This window comes from Ascidiella aspersa, chromosome 2 (assembly GCF_963924565.1).
Source record: "Ascidiella aspersa chromosome 2, kaAscAspe10.2, whole genome shotgun sequence".
Taxonomy (NCBI): domain Eukaryota; kingdom Metazoa; phylum Chordata; class Ascidiacea; order Phlebobranchia; family Ascidiidae; genus Ascidiella; species Ascidiella aspersa.
Genome location: NC_139448.1, coordinates 13,530,899 through 13,550,763, shown reverse-complemented (window position 1 = coordinate 13,550,763; position 19,865 = coordinate 13,530,899). Strand labels below are relative to the sequence as shown.

General features: G+C 39.2%; 1 protein-coding gene across 1 annotated transcript; it reads right to left on the bottom strand.

Annotated features, from left to right (window-relative positions):
• Positions 1-12: 12 nt before the first annotated feature.
• Positions 13-18,701, bottom strand: LOC146163814 (glycine dehydrogenase (decarboxylating), mitochondrial-like). Its single transcript, XM_083382746.1, has 22 exons — positions 18,681-18,701; positions 17,982-18,282; positions 17,815-17,893; positions 16,799-16,937; positions 15,632-15,723; positions 13,629-13,779; positions 13,207-13,354; positions 11,638-11,834; positions 10,287-10,489; positions 9,502-9,641; positions 8,992-9,072; positions 8,560-8,660; positions 7,426-7,614; positions 6,781-6,861; positions 5,297-5,498; positions 4,302-4,451; positions 3,560-3,820; positions 2,882-2,971; positions 2,507-2,617; positions 1,864-1,978; positions 1,352-1,497; positions 13-546 (listed from the first exon to the last, which is right to left on the bottom strand). Exons 2-22 carry the CDS (start codon positions 18,183-18,185, stop codon positions 421-423), a joined length of 3,006 nt encoding a protein of 1,001 aa, XP_083238872.1. The 5' UTR covers positions 18,186-18,282; positions 18,681-18,701; the 3' UTR covers positions 13-420.
• Between the last annotated feature and the right edge of the window lie 1,164 nt (positions 18,702-19,865).

Genomic DNA, 19,865 nt, shown 5'->3' with positions numbered 1-19,865 from the left:
TGTCGACGCGAATAATGGTCCATATACTTCTGATTATTCATGCAATAAAATTTTGTCGTGCTGGTAAAACAAGTGAAAGGGAACAAAAGAGGCAAAACAAATGCGGCTAACGAGGTGAAAGCTCGTCGCGTGACGTATAATGCAGCCGGGGAAAAAACACAGACTGGTATAACCAGGCTAAAATGCAAGAAAAAACGCCTACAGAGTTGTGATTTGTCTAAGCAACAGGATAGGTAGGGACATACTGGTATTATTAAGCCCAGTTAATAATTTCATCGTGAGCGTTAAAAACAAATTCGAAGAAGCTTTTTTTCCCCGTAATCCGTACAGCCCCTGGTCCGCTCCTAACAAATATAGGGTCTTCTAAAGGTAAAAAGATCAGCGCAATTGCGGATGCGACGAGACCGCGTAATGATGACGTCATTGTTCGTCGTCTTCTACGTATGCTTCCATGGGAGGACACGTGCACACGAGGTTCTGGTCGCCGTACACGTCATCTATCCTTCCAACCGTAGGCCAGATTTTAAACTCGGGTTGGACGTGAGGCTGCAAGTGCAAATAGAAGGGTGTTAAAATGTATAGCAAACCTAAAAAAAATGTTTTTTGTAAACACACATTTTTTGCAAACAAACACGCTTGAACAGTAGTACAATAAAGAAATCTTTAGCAAAAATGGCTGGACTTGGACTGTATGACGTCATTGTTAACAATAAATTGGGCTGAATTAAGTGCTTTTTTATCACATATTTGTTAATAAAATTGGGAAAGTAATTTCAAATTTTGAACATAAAACGATTTGTTTGACGTATATTGCGTATTTTGGTTACATGGTGGGCAACTGATGAATCTGACTGGGAAGTGACTATGTTTTGCAAACGACTTCACTCAGACTTTATTTTACAAATTGACTGGGACTTGTTTAAAACACTGCAATACAAAGCTTAACGGTGTATACAAAGTGGGTTCGAAATTAGCTGTTTCGTTTCCCTGCAATTACACTTTGGGTATTAATCATCATCATATATCTTAATTACGAGCAGATGACTTGGACTGATTCAGTGAAATATGGTAAGAATTAACAAACCGGGCCAAACACAAAGTATCAACCAGCATTATTATAAGTAATATTCTCATTGCTCACAGGTGTCAAAAAAGTCTAATATGCTCATAAATGTTAATAAAGCTTGTTTTAAATAAAAATTGTTTTGAATTCGGTTCCGATTTTTGGTTTAGTTTAGTCGATAGAAAATAGCACGACGTTCAGTTTAGTGACGGGAATCTAATACACATGATTTTAATAAGGATTTTTTTCTATTTTAGCCATACTTATATATATCTACAGTACACTTACGAGAGGATAGGCGGCCTTTGTCCTTTCATAGGGACGGTCCCAGTTATCGGAGCTGATGCATTCCAGGGTGTGGGGCGCCATCTTCAGTGGGTTCACCACCTTGTCCATTTTGCCGTCTTCAATGTCTTGAACTTCTTGTCGTATGGCTGTAATAAAGACATTGCGTTGACGTTGGACCGGTTTTATTTGGGCATTGCACAAAAAGACGTCACTGTTAAATAGACGACATAGGATGGAGAATGCCAACATAAAAGACTAGAAAAAAGTTTAAGTCCAATAACGATTTGGCTTACAGTACCCAAACTATGCGGGTGAGATGTATAGGCGTCTGTGGTAAATGTAGTATGCATCCAAATTACTACCAGGCTACGATATTTTATGCAAATTTTAGTTCTACATGCGTTGTGAAAGTTTTGCCTAATATCGAGTAGTTGCAAGTGTCACTCGATTGAAAAAAGGGCCGAAAACAAGTGCACCACAATTATTCAACATATAAAAGAAGCTGGACAAACCTATGAGCGAGTCGCAGTATCTGTCGAGTTCCTCCTTATCTTCGCTTTCGGTCGGTTCCAACATCAAGGTGTTCGTGACAGGCCACGACATGGTGGGAGCGTGGAAGCCGTAATCCTGCCACAGTTGCTTAGTTAGGTCGTTTCCAAAACGGTGCCGGGCACATTACAATATTATCGTGCGTCTTGTTTTTTATAATTATAACAGAGGTCGTAAAACGACTAGGTATATTTTTTTAGTTAGTGGAAGCCGTAATCCTGCCACAGTTACATTAAACACAGGCTTCGTTAGGTCGTTTCCAAAACGCTGACGCGCGGGGTACATTACAACATTATCGTAGATCTTGTTTTTTTATAACAATGACAAAGCTCGTGAAATGACTATATGCTTTCAGTTAGGGTGAATTGGGTGTAAAACCCCCACTTTCGGCTCAATCGCGCGCTAATGGGAGCAATACGCGCAAAACTTAGTACATATTTTTAACACGCAGTTACTCGTCATCGTCATAGCCCATGGGTCTGTAGCTGAATTAGATGTGCAAAATTTAATTCACGCTAATTTTTTGTGTCGAATCGCTTTTCGAAGAACACCAGGCTACCAAACTCAACGAACTATTAAAAGGTATCGTAACACGGTGAAACTCACCTGCAATCGCTTGGCGATGTCGGCGGCTTCAACATTCGCAGTTGCCTTGAAAGGTCGAAGGTCGATGATAAACTCGTGAGCGTTGAAACCTTTCTTACCGGTGTATAACACCTGAAAAAGTAGAACGCAATTTTAACGTGTGGAGCTGACACTTGATTGTTAGACTTAATCTAAAATTATATTATTTTTGTGACTATTTTCGAAAACTGGATCATATAATATACTTCGGTTATATGACTTCGATTTTAAGGATTAAAGGTTGAATTTTGCTGCGAATACATTGTGATATGTTTTTTGTCTTATTGGTTGGTAAATGTTGAACTATAGTAAGAAACGGGCGTAATTTTGACAGTTGTTCACAAAAACATTCCTCACCTTATAATGCCCACGTAATCTCTGCGCCATATAATTGGCGTTGAGAATCGCGATTTTGGACGCTTGCATTAAACCCTCGGCCCCCATCATCTGAAAAAATAACTACTTATAGTTTCTACCGAACAACAAAAAAGTTCTGAACACGCGACCAATGTTGGAGACATACGACGTTTTACATCAATGTTTCTCAACATTTTTTTCGCGGCGACCCCAAATGCTAAGCGTCGATATACCTTTGGCGACCCAATTCTCTTCACTAAACTTTTTGTAAGTTAACAATGCAAAAGACAAATAGCATAAAAGGATTTAATTTCATGTATTTGAGAAGTGACATATATTTCCTACACATTTTTTTCAAATTTTGAAGAAATCTTGTTTAGAACCTATCTCTGTAATTCTAACCACGTGATTAGTGTAGTCGGCGATCCAACCGAATCAAACCGCGACTCCTGGGTTGAGAAAAACTGTTTTACACAGTAAAATGAAAACTTGTATTAAAAAGACGTCAGCCTCAGCAGTATATACCTATATACTTAATTAGTGCTTCTCACTATGTTGAAAATGAATAAAGAGTTATTCGAAACGTTTAAAATGATACCTACTTCTATATGGGCTTTGATATTCTTATTATGTATTAAAAAGGTAATTGATTACTGATTACTGGATATAACTACGTACTTTGACGTAAGCCCAGGAAATAGGTAAAATGCAGGCCGAGCCCCATGGGGCCGCGCTGACGACTCCAAGGGGTTTTGCGCCAGTTTGTAGGCTCTCCGTTGGGGGAACCACCGGATGAGTGGGTAAAAAGGGAACCAGGTGCTTTTTGACGCCGATGGGACCCATTCCGGGTCCGCCCCCTCCGTGCGGTATGCAGAAGGTCTTGTGGAGGTTTAAGTGAGAAACGTCTGAACCGTAATCTCCGGGCCTGCAAAGTCCAACCTGGCAAAAAAATGTTAAAAAAATAGGGTAAAATGATAATGTCGAGAAACAAGAGAATGTTCAGAACATCTTGTCGCGAAACTTTTCGCTAATTAAAAATTGATATATAAGACAAAATACTTGCTTAAAGCCTAAACAGCATGAAAACCATATTCTGGTGTCTCTTCATGGAAGGCACATAGTAATGCTCAAGAGACTAAGTCGTAATTCAGACATTTTATAACACCTTGTGCCTTTTTTCACTCTGCGAATCATGCGATTCACCACATTTGAATATTTGTACCTATTTGTCTTCCGTTTAATTCACAGGCTTTTTAAGTAGTCCTTCATCGTACGTAAAATCTTTTTAAACGGTCTATCATAAATAAGTCAAGCTGTTAAACGCTAGACTTATAGAAAACGAAAAATATTAAACTTGGTGGAAGGAAGAACGTAACGAAAAATAGCACTCGGACAATGTCTCGGTTGTCGAGCAGCAAACCTGTGCGTTCATGTTGGCGCCGTCAATGTAGACCTGGCCTCCCAGGCGGTGAATGAGGTCGCAAGACTCCTGAATATCGTCCTCGAATACGCCGTTGGTCGACGGGTAGGTGAGCATGATCGCAGCAAGGTTGTCCTGGTACTTGTGAGCCTGTTGTACATTGTTAAGCGTTTAATGTTGATTATGGTGTTGTCGCATTGAAACCCTGTCTGACACCAATGTCAAATTAGACCAAATTTACAGTCAACGTTGTTTTTTACTAGAATGCAATTAGCATATCGCGATAAAGGTTAAAAAACTTTCGATTTCTTAGGAAAATTTAACTCTATAGCTTCATTGTTCAGCGGGCGAATGATGATTACGTTATCGCATTGAAACCTTATCCGGGCCAACGTCAAATTAGGACAATTTTACAGTCAACGCTGTTTTTAGTGCAATAAACAAATCGAAAGTATGGGATGAAAAAGGCTTCAAAACGTTCGCTTTTTTAAAAAAACTCAGCTCTATAGTTTCTGGTGGTCATATTTGGCTTCATACAGATGTGACACCTCTACCTGTGGCGACAAAACGGCTGACGCTTTCGGACCCTAATATGTAATGCGCCTAATTTCGCTTCGTGGTAAAATTTATAATGAATTGTACAAGGAACTTTAGCAAGGAAAAGTTAAAATACGCAACTTGAAAAGAAGAACAACAATATATGATTTTAATGCATTTGATTTGCAGTATTCACCCTCAAGAAGGCGGGTTTGTACAGGTCGCCGAAACGTTGGACAACAAATGTAATTAACAGAGTGGCTATTTTTCGATTATTGGTTCCAATAAATTGTGAAATGGCCCCAAAGTCAAGTTAGCAGTGCGCTTGTCGAATCACGAGGAGCGGGTGCTGCGTAATTCACCACGAAAGTAACAAGAATAGTGCGCTCAGTTTAAATTGCCCTTTCTTTCCGGTCGCTTCGGGACGCCCAAACCGGGGGTCCAAGCAAATCGCTCACCAGCGTCTTGAGGTCGTCCATGTCGATGTTGCCGTACTTGTTGACCTTGACGGCGACCACGCGCAGGCCACACATCTGGGCCGAGGCGGGGTTGGTGCCGTGCGCCGAGGTAGGGATCAGGCACACTGTGCGCTGGTGCTCGCCGCGCGACTTGTGGTAGGCTCGGATCGCAGCCAGCCCGGTGAACTCGCCCTGGGCGCCGCTGCGAAGGAAAAGCGGGTCTTGGTTAGTGCTACTGTCGTGCTATTTGGCGAGAATATCATCAGAGGTTTAGTCTACTATTACAATGGCTTCGTTTTCTTATGACGAACCAATGACTCCTGGTGCAGATGTGACTTCTGGCAGATTAGACCCACTTTTCTATTTAACAGCCACGAAATACAATTAAATATTTCAGCAATAGAGTTTTATTAAACATTTCTAAAAATGCCCTGCTGCTGAAAAATAACACGCTCAACATATTTAGTTCACATTAGTGCAAAACTTTTAAAAATGAATTGTTTGCGAATAATCACACGGAAATCATTTTAAAAACCTGACGGTTACCAAATATCATCACGACTTTAAGGCATGATGCTGCAGCGAGTATTTGCATTTTAACATGTGTATGACCCACTTGTGTTACCTCAAGGATTACAAGTTCGCTTGTAACTCCTGCAATAACATTTAAAAGGTCTGTTTGCACGACCGATCCTACTGTTCTAAAAATGTCGGCGACGCACACACGACATACGTTGTTCCCTGACCAATTCAATGGGTCATTAATTTGGCATACCCCCAAGTTTGGTGACATGAATGGCATACGGCAGACATTTCGAGCCCTAAGATGTGTGTTTGTTTGGTCACAACGCGCCAGCAGTTACGTCACACCGGCCTCAAACGTCGAAAAAGTTGATGACGTGAAAGGCAAATCAACATTGAAGATAGCAAGGATATCCTTTCGGCGATCAATTAACTAACAAATGTGGGTGTGAAGCGCAAGTGACTTCCATAAGCGCGTCAATGTTGTTATTAGGTGACGGGCTGAATATTAGTCCCTTGAAATAACTAATGGCGCCTAACAAACGTATTACTGGTGACATAGAGCTTTAACTAAAATTACGTGATTACATGAACAATAGGCAAAAATTCTTGCGTGAGGTGCGTAAATTCATTAATATTTACAAAGGTAGTCAAAATGCTTTTTATACGTAAACCGGTGAAAATAAGTTGTTGGGGCAACAACCTTATCCAATCAAGTTGTGATGCTTTAAAAAATGTTCACACTTAATTTTTTATTGAAAGCTAACGATTTAACACAGCAAGCAATCCTTCATATAACATTTCGATGGTAAATACAAAACGATAATTCGTCTTTTCTCTGCGCAGCTATAACCCCCAACCCTCGTCATTTTTCATTTCTTCCAAAGTTTACTGTTGTCAATCGGGTTGGCTTTAGTTTGTGTTTTCTCGTGTCAACTGTTGAACACTTAGCGACGACTTACCTGTTCGGTTGGAAGCAAATGCTGTCGTACCCGGTAATCTCACAGAGATCGCGCTCCAACTCTTTTAGCAGTTCCTGGTACCTGTTGGTCAATAAGAAATGCGCCGCATGAAAAATACATACGCAGTTTACTAACACTAAAGTCTGTTTTCCTACAGTTGTAAAGATGAAGGAGGCTAAGCAGAAGCAGGTTTTGCGTAAGTCAGAGAATGTTTGGGATTTCGAGGAAAAAGGTTCATAGCTTACAAAAAGATTACCAATAACCTTATATAACAGACTCCACTCAGCAAGTGCATCATTTGTTGTATTTACCAATAACCTCCAAAAATTGTCAGGTCTAAGGTAACTCATGCGAAATGCTGCACTTAATATGATTTACGGATTTGCAAAACATAATTTAGATTTAGAGTAGTGGTTCCCGTCTTGTTGCATAGTTTTGTATTATTAAGTGATAGTAATATGGTTGCGTTAATTGTTATAAAATTAAAAGCCGAAAACACACAACTTTTTTTCCACATTTTACTTTTGGAATAATCAAGCATTCGTCAAAATTGCACAAAAATACCTGAAATATTATTATGTACAGATAACACAAAATAAACACTTTTCAACGGATCAACAAAATCGGGTTAATTTCAACACCTACCCTCTGGCCTGATCGATCGGCACGTAGGGGTGAATATTGGCGAACTCTCGCCACGAAATGGGCTCCATTTCGGCGGTGGCGTTCAGCTTCATAGTGCACGAGCCGAGCGGAATCATGGAGTGAACGAGGGACACGTCTTTGTTCTCCAGCCGCTTCATGTATCGCACAATGTTGGTCTCGGTGCGGTAGCTGCACGAAACAAAGCGTCACATACCGAACTACAAGAGCAACAAGAGGCGTTTCGGAGTGCGACTCTTGGTGCTGGAAAATGCGGACTTCGTTTCTTTGAGACTTAAAAACACCAGGGTAATTATCGTGTTTATGAGGGAGGTTTAGGTCGCTTACACGAGCCAAATTATTTTGCTCTTAAAATGTTTTCTAGGAAATTCTGATGTCTAGATGGAAAATTCTAGGTAAATATTGTCTTTTGTCAAATTTTATAAAAAAAAAAAAAAATTGCTCAAGTCAAGTCTACATTGTGGTAAAAGCTTTGACATGCGAAAACATAATAACTATAGGAAGTTTTTATATCAAAACATTGCAGAAAATGTTTTAATTTCATTTAATCCGTTTTTTTAGTTCATCTTTAAGTGTGCCACTTTGTGTCTTTGAAAGGGGTCAATAATATGAACCACAACGATTCAGGATTGTCGGCACGTATTCATGCCACGACCGTCCGGTCGCCAATGGTGAAGCAAGGCATTCGACAGTTATTTGCAATTTTTCAAAGCTCACGTCGGTACCTATACGCAGAGCGCATTATCGGGAATCAAATTACACAGCCACGGGTCGAAAGGACACAACGCAAAACAGATTACGATTGTTCGTTCTTGTGCAGCGAAATTGTAACAATTAGTACCAAACGTGATGAGACAAAAATGCACGAGCCAAGTCTATTAGGCCAACACAAATTAAGCAAGTGCCTTAACGGTACCACGATTTGTTTTTTGTCGACCACTGGAAATGCAAACGCTTTTCTAAGACTGCAAGTTAGGTTGGTTGGAAATAATCCGACGTTACGCACTTTAAACGAGTATTTTCCTGTAATGCACTTATTTTCCAGTAGTTTTGTTACATTTTTCCACCTAAAGTTATGTCAAATGGACTGTCAGTTTTTACAGTTTAGCTGTTTACCGTTTAAAGACGGGGTGAACAAGAAAGTCAGTTTCTCGTTTGAACGGCGAGTCTGAAAGCTTTCCGTCCAGTTTTCCACCAAGTTCGTCAGCAAGTTGAGCCTGCAACGCAACGAGACAAGATTGCTTAATGCTTATATACGATGTAAAAAAAAAACTTTTCTGCAACGAGCCTTTCGTGTGCACAAATTACGTTCGTTGATATATTTAAAGCTGTACATTGTTATAGCAGCTAAAATACGTTGTCCTATATAAATAGAACGGTATACGCAAGGTTGCGCAAAATACTAAATTAAAAACCATTTTTCTTTAGAGTTTCAGAAGTTTTCACAATAGGCTTTCACGTAAAACGGTATTCAGGTAGATTAAGCATTCTTACAATGCCGAAGCGATCAAACCAGGTATTAAGCTTGAATTACTGCTTTTCACATACCGACGTCTTTTCGCAACCGAACACATAGAGGAGATCATCGAGATCTTTTTCTGTCACAGTTTCGTCCAAAGCGGCTCCGATCTACAACAAGGTGTAATTAGTCGAAGAGGTGTAATAGGTGAGGGTGAGGTTTGTCTGCACTTGCCTCACGATGTTGTTTTAGTGCTTCAAGACGAAAACAACTTCTTATTTGTAAATTTATTGTTTTTTCGTAGAAACCCAATCCGAATTTGGTACTTAGATTTAAGAAATACTCCCAAATTTCCCTAAATTTTGGTTCAAGCATAAAAACGTATCAACATAAATCAATAAATTAAATTGCCGTTCAAATTTTCAAGAAAGGTTTGGCGAGCAAGGCTAAATTTGGGCAAAACCAATTTTCGAGCGGTAAGAACAGGTAAAAAAGTATAGCGGTCGAAAAATCAGCTATAAATCGCCAATGTCGGTCCCTCGAAGCTAAGCCGCCGCCCGCGCAGCAATACACAGTATACAAAATAGATATAAGCTCACCCTCCCGTCGTTGTAGATGCGGAGGTTGATCTTCTTCTCACCGGAGCGCCGATAAATGTCGTGGATGCCGGATTGCAGGTGAACCATGACTGTGTCGAAGAAGTCGTCGTGTACGAGGTAGTGGCCGGCTTGGCGGACGCCTGTGAAAAAAAAACGTTATGCGGCGAACCGGGGTGCAACTACAGTGGTCGGTTCGAGGATAAAACAAGATGTTACAGGACTCGGATTTAATGCAAAAGGCATTTAGCAGCGTTTAGTTCGGCAAACCTTTTATAATGCTATAGGTGCACTTTAAACAAGTAGATATCAAATAGTGATTTTAAATTGTTTTACATTTTTTGGACAGTCGTGTTTTGTCTATTACAGTCGTGTTTTGTCTGTACTACAAAGCAAAGCTAGTAACTCCGAAAATAATGTATAAAATAGGAATTGCCTCTTGTAAAAGTGTTATTTGTTCGCGCTAAAAGTATCACTTTCAAAAATCTGTCCTGCGTGCAGACTTTCAAGTGGTGTGCTTCAGTGCAGGTCTGATATCCAATTAAAGTAGGCATTATACGAACCAGGGGTCACACTTATAAAAAAATAAGGTCTTAAGAAAGGCAACAAACCTTTTTGTCAGGCAGAGCATATCTAAACATCGGATTGGAGTTATCGCGAACTTTTGCCGACTGACTAATCGAACCCTTACAGAAACGCAAAACTAATGCTATCCGACGGCAATACTTTTTGTCGACCAAAGATAAAGAACGAGGTTACGTCCCCGAACAGCGATGAGCGAGACTAACCTGCGGCGAGAAGCAAGGCGGCGTTGTGCACGCGATTGGCGAGGTGCGTGATGCCTTCGGCGCCGTGGTAGACGGCAAACATGCCCGACATGTTGGCGAGCAGCGCCTGGGCAGTGCATATGTTCGAGGTGGCCTTGGCGCGACGAATGTGCTGTTCGCGGGTCTGCAGCGCCAGGCGGTAGACCTTCCGACCGTGGCTGTCCCTGTGTAGTGAGGAGAAAAAAAATTTATGGTTTGATTAGGGATGTCCGATAATATAAGATCGGAGCCAAAATCCGATACCGAGTGGTTGTATCGGTACTCGTCCGATACTAGGCTGGTATCGATGCCTATTCGATACCAAATTAATATGGAAATTTCAGCCACGATTTACGATCAAACGCAGTGTAACAACTAAAGTAGATGTAACTAAACTTTTTAATGTTTAAGCAAAGTTTGTGCTAATAAACTGGCAAAATTATCCTTCAACGCTTTAATATCAGTTTTGATCGGATCGCGATACTTTTTGTCAAAAATATAGTGGATCGGTATCGGAATAAATGCTAGGCATCGGGCATACCTATGGTTGACAAATGGGAAACAAACAAGAATGACAATTTCACTTATTACATTAAGATACTTTTACGTAATTAGTTTATTTTAATGCGTAAAATTATTGTATGATCATCTGAAATTTAAACAGAATGTGTATTTGACAAATATTAGCTGTGTACTGCAACCGAGTTGTAAGACATTTTGTTGCATCATATTTTTGAGAATACTGCGTCGATTGTTAACCATTTAATAATCAGCCATGGCAAATATCAAGTTAATGGCTTTACGATGCTGGCGGTAATTCGCATAAAACCGCCATAACATTTACTATGTTGCTTAAGTACACAAAAACGAAACTTGAAAACAATGGTTAAGCTTATAACTAGAGATCGACCGATATCACCTTTTCAGACCGCGATGCCGATACTCGATTTTTTATGTTTTTGCCAACCGATACCCGATACCCGATTTTTAATATGTATTTGGAATATGGTAATAAATTTAATTAATAATAATTGAAATCCAAATAGCATTTCAGTTAGCCTTTCTATGTTTATTTAACCCTTATTTTGCATTAACATTGCATCTTGCTAAACAACTTTTTTTTTGGGGGGGGATAGGATTTTTTTTGTTTTTTGAGGAAAAGGTCTACCATGTTGTCATAACAAAATATCGGCTCAAATTTACCGAAGCCGATATGTCGGTTAGAGCGAAATATCGGTCTATCTCTACTTATAACAGCAACATCGGAATTATACAGAGCAAGCAATCGTCGAGACTAAGCTAACCAATTCGCTGCTTTTGCGATGGGACTTACCTGGTAACGCCGACGACGCGGCCAGGCATGAGCCGCTTCAGCTCGTTCTTGACGGCAAAGAAGGCGGCGTGCGGCCCTCCGTAGTTAAGGGGGACGCCGAAGCGCTGACTGCTGCCCAGCGCGATGTCGCAGCCGAGCTCTTTGGGCGACTTAATGAGCGCCAGGGCGAGCAGGTCGGTCGAGCAGGCCACCAGCGACTGTATGGACAGAGAGAGGGGAAATTAATTGCACTGGGGCGTCGAAAGAGGAATCACTGGTGAGTTACAATTGAAACACAATGCATGTTGATCAGCCGGCCAGCACGCAAAGCGAGCGAGCAGGCTTTAAAATAGGTAAACTTTTTTTACATTTCGTCTTGTAGTTCGCCTCTTTATAAATTTGTATGGCCACAAAACAAATATCTAGTGACGCAAAAACGGCAGGAACGCAAACAAAAATGGTGCAAAGCTTTTAAAATAAGTCTAATATTTTTCTCCGAAAAAGGAAGAACAGGTAAAAAATTGGGTAAGGGAATGTTTAGGGCTTTCTATATTCGTTAATAGCAACAGCAAAGTCGCATTAGTATCGGACAATGATTGTGTTGTATCCTTTGTTGGCATTTATAAAGTTCGAACTAAACAGCGTCCTATTGAATCAAGGGCGCTCCTGCTGAGCTGAATGGAACGGCCTTTCCAAATGAGTTCGGCAAATAAAAAAATATACTTGGAAGAGCGTCTATGGCAATTGTTTAACAATTTTGTATACTGATATAATCGGCTAAAAGCCAACAAATCGATGCTTTGTATCTGGCCCGACGTCAGTATTTTATATTTTTACTTCAATACGTGCTTTGTTGCTATCTATATGTGTTACGTAAAGGCGCACCGGAAACAAAAGTGAACCAGTTAGCTAGAGATGAACAATAATAATTGCCTCGTCACCCATGGCCGTTTTAAACGCAATGTGACACCTGGTAGTTTATCAATGATGCGTTGCGACAAAAATTGCGCAACGAATTTGCACGAAATTCGTGCAATGACTTTCATCGCCGCAAAAACAACGCGTTCGGCGATCAAAGCTTACGGTTGGTCAAAAACGTCTGATATAATAACGACGTGCTTCGTTTAATTTAAGTGTCACATATAATGCTGCATTTAGCTTTTAATCTTTATCGTGTTGAATTCAAGTCGTAAAAGAAACAAACAATTAATATCAAAATCTAACAAAACACTTTGTTACAACCATTTTAAGTTAATTAATTGGATTTTGAAACGCGATTTTGAAATAAATATATTTTAAAATATATGGTATCTAAAATAGTATAAACGGTTGATTCAAATGGTGTTTTTGTATTTACCCCAACCCAGTATAAATGTCCAGCGAACACTCGATGAATAGCAGCGACGCTATCACTTTTCCGATCTAGAGTGGCGTGCCAAAGCTCCCACAACATTTTATTCTTAGTTGTTATGCGCTGTGTACTAAGCCACGCGGCGCTCTCCAGCCATTTTAAGACGTTTTTTTCGTCTTTAATTAAACGGTGTAACGATATTATGAGGAAACTTGAGACAAATCAGGTCAAGAACCCACCCCGTGAGTGTGCGCCTGCTCGATGAGCCCACTGAAGTCGAACACCCGGCCCTCGGTGTCCGGATACTGGATGAGCACGCCGCTAAAGTCACGGCAGCTGAAGTCCATTCGCTCCATCTTCTCCACGAAGATCTCGATTCCGATCAAGCTGTTGGTGACGAGAAGACGTAAAATGTTTCGAAAAGCGTAATTATTTGCCTAGATGAGATTCTAGTAACGATGCTTGCTATGGCTTTGAAACGAGAAGAGGTTTCGCAAGATGTTAATTAAATGCGTCTTGAAATTTCAATTTTTTGTCATCCCTAACAGCCATCGCTTCCACGCACGGTGTCGCACGACAAGTTCTATTCATCAACAACCAACGTTACCTTAAACGTCACGTCCCTTATTTTCAATTTATTTTCTCCCAAAACCAAACTTACGCTGCTCTGGTCCTGACAACCTCAAGCGCTTGCGGGTTGATTTTCTCGTCCACGTAGAACTTGATCCTCTTGTTGTGGCGGAAACAAAGCGACACAGCCTCGGCAGCGGCAGTCGCCTCGTCCAGCAGGGAGGCGTTGGCTATATCGAGACCTGTAGTGAAAATATACAGTTAAAAGTGACCGGCATGTGTTGGTTATTAGAGGAGCTGGATCAACCGGAAGCTTGTGTGTAAGTTTTACTGGACGGTCTCCATTTGAACACTTAAGACTTGAAGTCGTGTGCTGTCGATTTAACTTTTCGTTTAAATTTCGCAGCTTCGGGTAAAGCACATTTTGTCCCACAGTAGACGATATATGTTTTTAATATTACTCTAAAACCCTGTAATGTTAGTGCCAAGTTTATAACATTATAACACAAATTATCAGCTTTAACGGCCCATTGGCGGAGGACGCTCAAAACAATGTAACAATAAAATAGCAAAAAGTGATTGGTAGGCCAATGTTTTACCAACTTACGCCGTTTCCGATTGCAAGCTTGTATGCAAATTATTATTTTTTTAAAACAACAACACGGGATCAGGTAAAACACGCATTGTGGTATTAAATTGGAATACTGTTATATCAAACTTCAGGATTCATTGCATTTTGTACATTCCAAACCATACCAGTTCACACTTCTCTTCAAAAAAAAATTCAAAAAAGGGCTTTCCAAGCTATCGAAGTGGCAGCAAAAATTAAAACACAATGCAAAAACGACTAGAAACACTTTTTTGGTAAATTGAATACGGATTGACTGACGGTTCAAACAGTGTCGCAAATGCAAATGACGTTTTGTTATTACGTTCCAGCTCATAGTTTCACAACACGCTCGCGTACAACGAAGTGTGGTGACAACTGACAACGAACCTTCGACGAAACTTATTGCATTGTAGCGACAGACCCTTAACGCGCAAAGCGAGACCGGAAGTTACGTAAGAAAACAATGTCCGGCAGCTGTTTATCAAATGTCTGTGACGGTAATTTACAAACAAACAAATGCCCGGCACCAAGCCACCATCCACCCTGTTGTGAAATGACATTGTTTTTTTTGGTAGTCTTTACAGGATGACAAACTCAAAGAATAGACACGACATTTTTATCGTTAACTAGGACAGAGATAGTCACAGAATCATAAACAAAACAGATCGTTGAAAGAAAACTAAAGTTTGACTGTTTTGACGTGTAAAAAAATAACAGCAGGTAAGAACATATTTGCTATTGATGTGTACTGTAACAAATATGTTCTAGTTAACAACTCCAGTCGGCATAAACATGTTGCGTTTCCAAGCCGCTCGGTGGCTTTGTATGGAAAATCACCACCTGGTAGAAATCACCGTCACGCTTTAATGGATGTTCTTTAGGACTATACTTCCAATAATTTAAAATGAAAAAGAGTGCCGAGAGCAACGCGGTTAGGCAATAACTGGAGCAACAAAATGTTTGTTGCGGCTCGTTTGTATGGGCATTTTGGAACCAGGGGTTCTCAAACTTCGTGAGGGTCGGTACGCGAACAAATTTCTTGTATAGGCACCAACCCACTGTAATAGCAACCTCAAGTGGTAAAAGATATATGGAATGCTGTAGTTATGCTATATGAGTTCATACAAAGGTCATTGTTTATACAAATCCTACGAAATATCTCCATTTATTTATTAGTATGAGCAAGGTATCTTAACTTTGTCTTTCAATTCCAACCTTTAAATACCGCAAACCTAAAACAACAAAATAAATGTACAAAGAAATGACTTAAACAAAAGGAATGGATTAAATTTAAGTAGGCCAGCAACGCCGGTCATGGAAGCAATGTGTATGCAGGGTTTGTTGTTGCATACTTTGCCCATATGACTCCGGCGATCAAGAGTACTGTCACGCCTTGCGCGCTAAGGGCCCGAATGAAGCCGACATGACTAAACCCATACACGCATTTTCTGGACGAAATGCACGACCTGACAACAACAACTCACCAGTCATATCGACCACCATGGTTTGGTAATTGAGTAAGCTTTCTAGGCGTCCCTGGGCCATCTCCGGCTGGTAAGGGGTGTACGGCGTAGACCTGGAAGACAACGTATACATTGTTTGCATTACGATGCTCCGCTGTTTCTACATTACACTGTTCCTAAGTTACCAAACGTGCTCTGAAACGAACAAAGCAGATCAATTTATTTTTTTTAAGTTATTGTTTTTTTTTAATTTTGTAGTTTATTTATCAAAAATTAAATCTTAAAAACGTATAAGGATAAAAAAGAGTGGAACAACAAAACGACAAACTTAAACTATGCGACCATTGTTTAAAACTACTGGAACTGAGCAAAGCAAAAGCTCAATAATATTTACTGCAAAACAACTCTAGCAGAACGTTTGCTGACTGCACAAAAACACGTTTGACGTTTTGCAGCACACCTTCGGGCGTTTCAGGTTTGGGTCTAAGTTGGGCTAGGCTGACGTGTTGGAGGTTTTACGTTGCTTGGTAAATTACGTCAAGGCATGCGATTAAGGGAGTGCTGTTTCATGTTTTTGTCATTGAAAAAATTTACGCGTCACCGAGATTAGCGAAAAACATTAATATTGTACAGCTGTGATTATATTAGGCCGATAGCAACGGATATTTACAATTTACACGTACAATTAACGCAATATCCAAAGCAATAATTTTCCAATTATTTTTTGGCTGAATCTCAAGCGATTCAGGAATTTTTATTTTAAGGCATGTTTTTATAGCAGATCTAAATTACTAGCCAAATATTAACTCAAATTTGAATACTTTTTGTTTAGAAAATCTTTAACTTTTTTTAATTTTCATGTGTTAATTAAAGTAAATGTTAAAAAAATTACCTACAAGGGATTTGATCAATCGCAAATTATGTCAACTTCTTTACTTGTGGGATTTCCGATAAAAGCGTTAGTTGATGTAGAGCACATAACTACATTCCATTTAACCATCCATGCGTGTAAACAATCATGCTGATTTGCCGTTTTTTATACGCACCAAATTAGTAAGAAAGGTTAAATTATTGAAAAACAATTAGGCAGGACGGAAATCCACAGACGGCGTGTCGGCATGTGTATTTCGTGAGTTATTTCGTTCGGGCGAGTGTGCGAATTTTAATTCAACTGCTGTTTTATATTACCATCCAGGATTCTCGAGCATATTTCTGACGATGGTTCTCGGCACGGAGCAGTTGTAATAGCCCATTCCAATATAGGAACGCCACTCGCATCTGTTTCCCTTGGCAAGCTGGTACAGACGAGGTAGGATCTCGTTTTCACCTGCGGGAAAGAGAAAGATGAGCACTCTTGGAATCATGTCACTTTAACAACATTTAAAAAGATGAACATAAACGCCTAAGCGGATTTGCGTTTTATATTAGTCACGTGTGATTGTTTTAGGTATACCGTCAGCCCTTTAAAGGGTAAAAGAATCTTTGAACTCAAACAAATTAAATAAACGATAGACCACAACAAATAATTTGCATCCAAATATAATTTTTTCGCAAAACTTTTTCGGGTGTTGATAGTAGTGTATTCGGTGGTAATATCTGCTACACGACAAGGAAATGGATATCCTGTTTATTACTTTAACTAATGTACGAAGCGCAAGATTTAAACACGACAGGGACATTCACAAATAACGCATTTTATATGCAACTGATTTCCAAGCGTGGGTTTGTCTGGCAAAAGCGCCTCATTTGGGAAAAATAGTTCGTCAGCCTTGCGATTTCGACAAGTGGTTCTTAATACTACGCAACTTGTTTAAATTGTTTTGCGTTTGCAAAAAACACCGTCTATGTTTTGCGCGTTGTTTGCTGAGTCAACTTCTAACGTGGCAAATTTGCTTCGTCTGTCGGCGCAATCCAAGAACAATCAACAGAGAATGCCCGCGGCGGCAAAATCACCACTCAACCGCGAAACTCAGTCAAGTGGTTAAACAACGATAAACCGCACAGAACTTGTACGGCGGTGATTGGTCAATACGTGGGCGTGACTTGACATATCGTCTTAAACCTTACAGTGCCAATATATTTCGCGACTTTTGTGTTACTAGTTAATAACGAATAAGTAAATAAAAGCACATAGCAGCCAAGAAAAATTTATCTTGAATTAAATTTAAAACAATTTAATGCTATAAGTAATAAAATTAACTTACAGACAGATTCCTCCAAATCCAAATTTTTGGGTAGTCTTATACCTTCAGGTATTGTTTTTTCCATGAGTTCATCCAAACTCTATGCACAAAATGTTGTTATTTTTTACAACCCCAAGTTTTATATCTGTTTGCAATGTGAGCAGTAAAACAAGATTTTTAATGCTTACATTTACGCCAATGGCCTCCAACATTTGCTTTTGTTGATCCTTGTTAGGACCGATGTGACGCATTGAAAACTCTTCATGTTTTGGAAAGATGCTTGACAAATTAGAGCTGTATCGAAAAATTCTGACATTGTTTGTACCTTTGGCAAAATTGATGCATGCCAAAACCTGTTTAAAATGTTTCTGTGTTGCCTTCATTCGCATCATCTTGACTTCGGCAAATAAACAACAAGAATATTGAATTCACATTTGCCACATATTTCTAAACAGTTATTTTCATGTTGATAAACACATTTAATGCAGCCTGTTGATAAAACAACCTTTTTTAGTTTTTTACTAAATTTATGAATATACATAGATTTCCAGTAAAAAGACTAAACTAGCTAGACAACTTGTCAATAAACCCTAGATGCTTCTTTACCCTTAAAATGGTGGCACTAATGACCAAACACCGGCAAACAGTTATATGTATTGTATATCTGTAAAAAAATATATAAAATAAGCGAATAGCTGTGTTAAAAGTTAACATTTGTATAATTAAATATAACCCATACCTCAATTTAGGTATGTGTTTTTAGTACAAAATCAGTTTATTATATAATATTTGTTTATTATACAAACATGATACAATAACTTAGTACATATTTGTTAAAACTAATGTGTAATTTACATTGTTGCAAATCCCAAAACTTAACCATATACCTTTTTACGCAGCAAGAAAACCAACATGTAAATCTAGACTTGTTGTAGATAACAACCAACTCAAAAAAACAATTCAACTTGCATGATGTATGGCAACATTAGGTTGTACTTAGCAAAAACGTGTGCTGTAATAGAAATGTTTTTTAATAGTCAAGCACAGGGGTACAAAAAATATATTAATTTGTCTCTGATTCCTCATAGCTAAGTTAGTTCTGGACTGGTTGACTCATTAATTTTAACCCAAAAAAACAGTACTACAGCTGCATTGGTACTCGACCAATTCAAGAAAACCACTGGTACTAAAATAATTGGCGCTGGTCTAGAATCCTACCACAACGAAACACCATTTGGATTAGGGTGCGGGTTAGCGTTTGGGTTAAGGTGGGTCAAGTATTATTATTAAACAAAGAATATAATAATACTTGACCCACCCACACCCGAACGCTAACCCGCACCCTAACTCAAATTTTGTGCGTTGATTTTAGAACTGTGGTAGGATTCTAGACCAGCGCCAAATAATTAAATATTTGACATGCAAATGAAAAGCAAACGCTCAAATGAATAAGGCACATTCTTGATCTTTAGGTATCAAGTTGTTGATGAGTTAACTAAACATGTTAAACCAATTGCTGTTTACCTTTTAGAAAGTTTCAAATTAATCGCTTAAGCTTTAAAAATTGTTAATGCCAGTTCAAGTAATCCCCAGCATTTTCGTTGATTCTGATTTAAAACAAAACAAATATATTGTCTGTAAAGAAAGCAAACTAATATACCCCATTCTTTTCATTTTTTTAAATCAGGACCTTAACTAGGTTAATTTGTTTTTGGAATGTTCTTGAATTTTAAACATATAGGAATAACACTAGTGCCACGTAAAACGTATAACTAAAAATGACAAATATTTTCAAAATTTCTTACTCATAAATTATGGGAGTCTTAAAAAATAACCCAAACCTAACTGAACGAAATAAAACGTTACTCGAATTTCTACTAATTACCCTGACATCAACAAGCCATAAGTACAACTGTGGCAACTTATCTTACCAGACTGCAGGAGACCAACAACATAAAAAACAGGACACCAACAACACAAAAAGGCGTTCGGCGGTGCGTGACCCACTGAGTGGCTGAGTGCGAACCCAACAAATAACAAAACAACAACGGACATAATCATTTACTTTGTTA

Coding starts and splice junctions, on each gene's coding strand:
- LOC146163814 (XM_083382746.1), bottom strand. CDS start 18,185: ATGATGCGAATGAAGGCAACACAGAAACATTTTAAACAGGTTTTGGCA. Junction 17,894..17,981: donor TGGAGGCCATTGGCGTAAAT/GTAAGCATTAAA, acceptor TTTTGTGCATAG/AGTTTGGATGAACTCATGGA. Junction 1,498..1,863: donor ATACTGCGACTCGCTCATAG/GTTTGTCCAGCT, acceptor TCTTTATTACAG/CCATACGACAAGAAGTTCAA.